A 3,879-nucleotide genomic window follows, 5' to 3' on the forward strand; every position below is an offset into this window, starting at 1 on the left:
AAGCTTTTGGGTCATAAAGAAACTCCAATCTCTCCTTATTACTCATTAATTCTTCCCAAAATTATTCTCTTCTCCTCAATCTGGTCAAAAATTTTATCCTTACGTATTTAAGTTTTAAAACTCAAAACAAAAAAGTCGTTATTGGCGCGCGCGCCATCTAGTTTTGTCAAATTTATTTTAGTCATTAAAATTAGCTAAATGAGGAATTTTAAGGGAAAATCAAGAAGGAAAAGAAATAACTAGATAATAAAAGGTTAAACTCTATACACGATATAAATTATCTGAATAAAGTTATAAAGTAAATGGAGAAGAAACAGTGAAAAGAAAGTGGAGGAAATAATGGAAGCTTTTCCAAATAATTGGAAATTTTTCAAGGTAAATTTTGACGAAACAAAATGGGACTTCCTTGTAGATGGAGGAATGCACTCCGTATTCTTAACAAATTCCAACATAAAGCTAAGTTTTAATAAATGTCTCCGATATAATCAATTTTATTTTTCCGAAAAGAACAACTCTGCAATTATTTCTATTTTTAATGATCAAGAAAATCAAGTATTTGATGATTTTGAAGTTATTATGAGTTATTTTGTTCTAAAGATTGAAAAGAAGCCTACAAATGTTATTGAAGATATAATAAATAAAATTCTCTTTGAATTTGGACTTAACAAAACTCAATTATCCAGATGTATTATTTCACCAAGAGTTCCTCTTCTATTTATTCAAAAAAATTTATTTCGGCTTGGATGGTTTGAACCAAATCTATCTTTAATTAATATTCCATTTTTTCCATTAAGTGCATGCAATATGCACACAAAGTGCGCGCCCCATTTTTTTAATTTAGAATTTAAGCCTAAATGTGTATTACCATTATTAATTGGTGATTTTACACTTTACAGAGTTCTTCAGAAATTGATTTCAGATAATTCTTGGTTAATATGTTCTTCTGGTCTAAATCAGGAAAAAATTGACCAAGAGTTTGGTTTATTATTAAGATTTAACAGATTATGTGGGGTAAAAAATATACCTTGCCAGATTTCTATACAAAAATTATCAAAAGATGACCATTTTGAAAATATATACTCTCCTATTCATTTATTCTTTTCTAAATCAAAAGATCAAATTTTTTCTGAACTCCTAAAAGCATTAAAAATCTCTGGAAAAGTTATACAAAATAATTCAATTATTAACTTCAATCATTTATTAAAAAATTCTAACTTTAAAGAAATTATTCAGAATGAAATCCCTATATTTTCTGACTCTCTTCCACATTTTTCACAACTTTTTCATAAGTTAATATTATGCCAAACTTTTTGTGCTGGACAACAAATTTTGGCTTATTATTTATTTATTGTTCTTAAATTTATTATACCTATTAATGAGATAAAGAAATTAATTAATAATCAAACTGTCAATATTTCTACTGTAATGGAAGAAATATCATCAATTTCTTCAAGTTTAATGAATATTGAATTTTATCATGATAAAGCTGTTGAGAATTTTCAATTTGGATTATTATATTTAACAAAACTTATTTTTCATATTAAAAAGAATTCTTTATATAAAGATCAATTCAATAAAAATATCAAGGAGGTAATAGATAATGATGTAGAATTCAGCTATGCTATTAAAAATACCACTCTATGGCTTTCTAAATATTTCTTTGGAAGATCTGTATGTGATTGTTCATTAATTATAGTAGTTCTATATACAAATCAAAATAGTTTAACTCCTAATTATTCTGATTTTAAACTAATTAAGACATTCAGTACAGATCACAAATTGAATCTAAATTATTCTAAAGTTTGGGCTCAAATTAAGATAATTGATGTTTCCAACAAACCTTTGGAAAAAATTGATTTTTGGAAGTCTCAATTCTTACGCTTAGTTAAGAAGTTACTAATCAATTATAAAAAGACAAAAAAAGCGAAATTAAAGGACATGAAAATACTTTAAAATCATTATTTTTAACAATTAGTATATTTTTTATATGAATAGTAATTTTAAGTATTTTATCGGATATAATTCAAGTTTTCTAATCTTTTCCATCATCCTCCGTATTATTGCATATATGATTTTGCAATTTATTATATAACTTATATTCGATTTCAAAATCTGAGGAGAAATCCAACTCCTTGTATATTATTATTAGATTCTCATTTACATATCTTTAGTAATTAACCGATGAATTTGAGGTGATGAAAACCTTTATGGAATATCCTCTATATGTTTCCCCCAATGCTCTTTCTAGATCCAACACTACTCCTTCTATAATTAAGGCTTTCCTCTAAACTGAATCTTGGAGTTATTGATGCTCCTTTTTGTATTCTCAGTAATGTGTCTTCAACCACTTCCATTGAATCACCATTAGAGTATCCAACATGTTGTTGTTCATCTTCTTCAATAGTGTCAAATGCCTTTTTTGCCAGTAATCTTTGGAAGTTTTGCATTCCTATTTCAGCATCATCTAGAAGAGACATGCAATCATTTAAAACTGCAATACTTTCCATTTGAATAAACTGTGACTGGTGACATTCACTTAATAGCTCATCAATATCAATATCAGGTTTTTTATTTTCTTGTATATTATTTGGATCAATTTCTGCAACACCATTATCTTCAAAAGATATTACAGGAGTAGGAGAGCATAAATTGCTTGTATCACTTTTATCAACATCGCTATTTTCTTGTTCTCCCTCTTCTTTTCTAGAATTAGCTTTTGGTGATTCAAAATTCTGATTAATAGGAGTCTTAGTCGATTCTAATTCATTCAAAAGAATACTTGTAGATTTGAGAATATATTCAAAGTCTTCTCGTATAACATTAATACTTTCTTGATTATCTTCCTGATTCTTATCAATTCTAGATGAGAATAATCTTGAATTCAACTCTTCTGCTTCCTCTAAAGCTTTATTTAATCTATTTATATTCAAATTCAAAAGACCAATTTTACTTATCAATTCATCTCTTTCCGAATTCACTGTTTGATATTTATCTTCGTTATATTTAACTTCAGGAATCCATGACATTATATCATGTAATTCCAACTCCTTCTCGCTTTCATGCTCAAAAGCTTTATTCAAGAAATACTTATGAATACCACTAATTGCTTTAATCATTAATTCATCATCAATATAATTACATGAAGAACCAGACTGATCTCCCTCATTATCATTTTTTTGGTTAATGGATTTTTCGAATAATCTGATTTCCTCTTTTGATAGCTGAACAAGCCTCAAACAGATATTGCTGTCAACAGTCATTGTATCCAGCATTTTATTATAGTCTATTTTAACATTGGACCCATTTTCTTGATCAAAATCTATGGTATCAAATCTATCTTCATGTTCTTGATAATCAATTAACGGAATTTCACCTGGATCAAACTTCAATTCCTCAAATTCTGGAAGAGTTTCTTCTTTTTGTTGAACTTTAGATCTACTTGAAGAAAATCGTACTTGTTTAGAATAATTATCATCAGAAGCATCAATGCTTTTTCTTAAAATACTTCCTGTAGTTCTTTGCTTTGCTTCTTCTCTTTTACTACTTTCACTTAATTCTTTCTTCTTTATAGTAATATCAACTTTTGGAGATGGCCCAACACCAATCTCACTAGTTTTTGTCTCAATTAGTTCAACAACATCATCGCCTTGATTTTCTTGAAGAAGATTAATATCTCTAAGAGGAGTATCACCACCAACCATTGCATCACAATGAATCTTTATTCCTTTTTGGTGAAATTGTTTTTGAACAGGTATATTTTGATTTACTATAAACTTCTCAGAGCGATTTTCAAGATAACTCCTGTTAGAATTAGCATAATTAGCTTTTTCATTTTCATGATTAAAATGATTTTGACGATAATTTTGATTTCCAAATTCA

The 3,879-nt window shown here is 27.6% G+C and overlaps 2 protein-coding genes across 2 annotated transcripts; one reads left to right on the top strand and one right to left on the bottom strand.

Annotated features, from left to right (window-relative positions):
- Positions 1 to 339: 339 nt before the first annotated feature.
- On the top strand, positions 340 to 1,953 carry Chro.50446 (hypothetical protein). Its single annotated transcript, XM_660294.1, has 1 exon — positions 340 to 1,953. The coding sequence occupies one exon, from the start codon at positions 340 to 342 to the stop codon at positions 1,951 to 1,953; it is 1,614 nt and encodes a 537-aa protein (XP_665386.1).
- A 266-nt stretch (positions 1,954 to 2,219) lies between these two features.
- Positions 2,220 to 3,701, bottom strand: Chro.50445 (hypothetical protein). The annotated part of the gene is made up of 1 exon (XM_660295.1): positions 2,220 to 3,701. The coding sequence occupies one exon, from the start codon at positions 3,699 to 3,701 to the stop codon at positions 2,220 to 2,222; it is 1,482 nt and encodes a 493-aa protein (XP_665387.1).
- Positions 3,702 to 3,879: the final 178 nt, after the last annotated feature.

Source organism: Cryptosporidium hominis (assembly GCF_000006425.1).
Source record: "Cryptosporidium hominis TU502 chromosome 5 CHRO015160, whole genome shotgun sequence".
Lineage (NCBI taxonomy): Eukaryota > Apicomplexa > Conoidasida > Eucoccidiorida > Cryptosporidiidae > Cryptosporidium > Cryptosporidium hominis.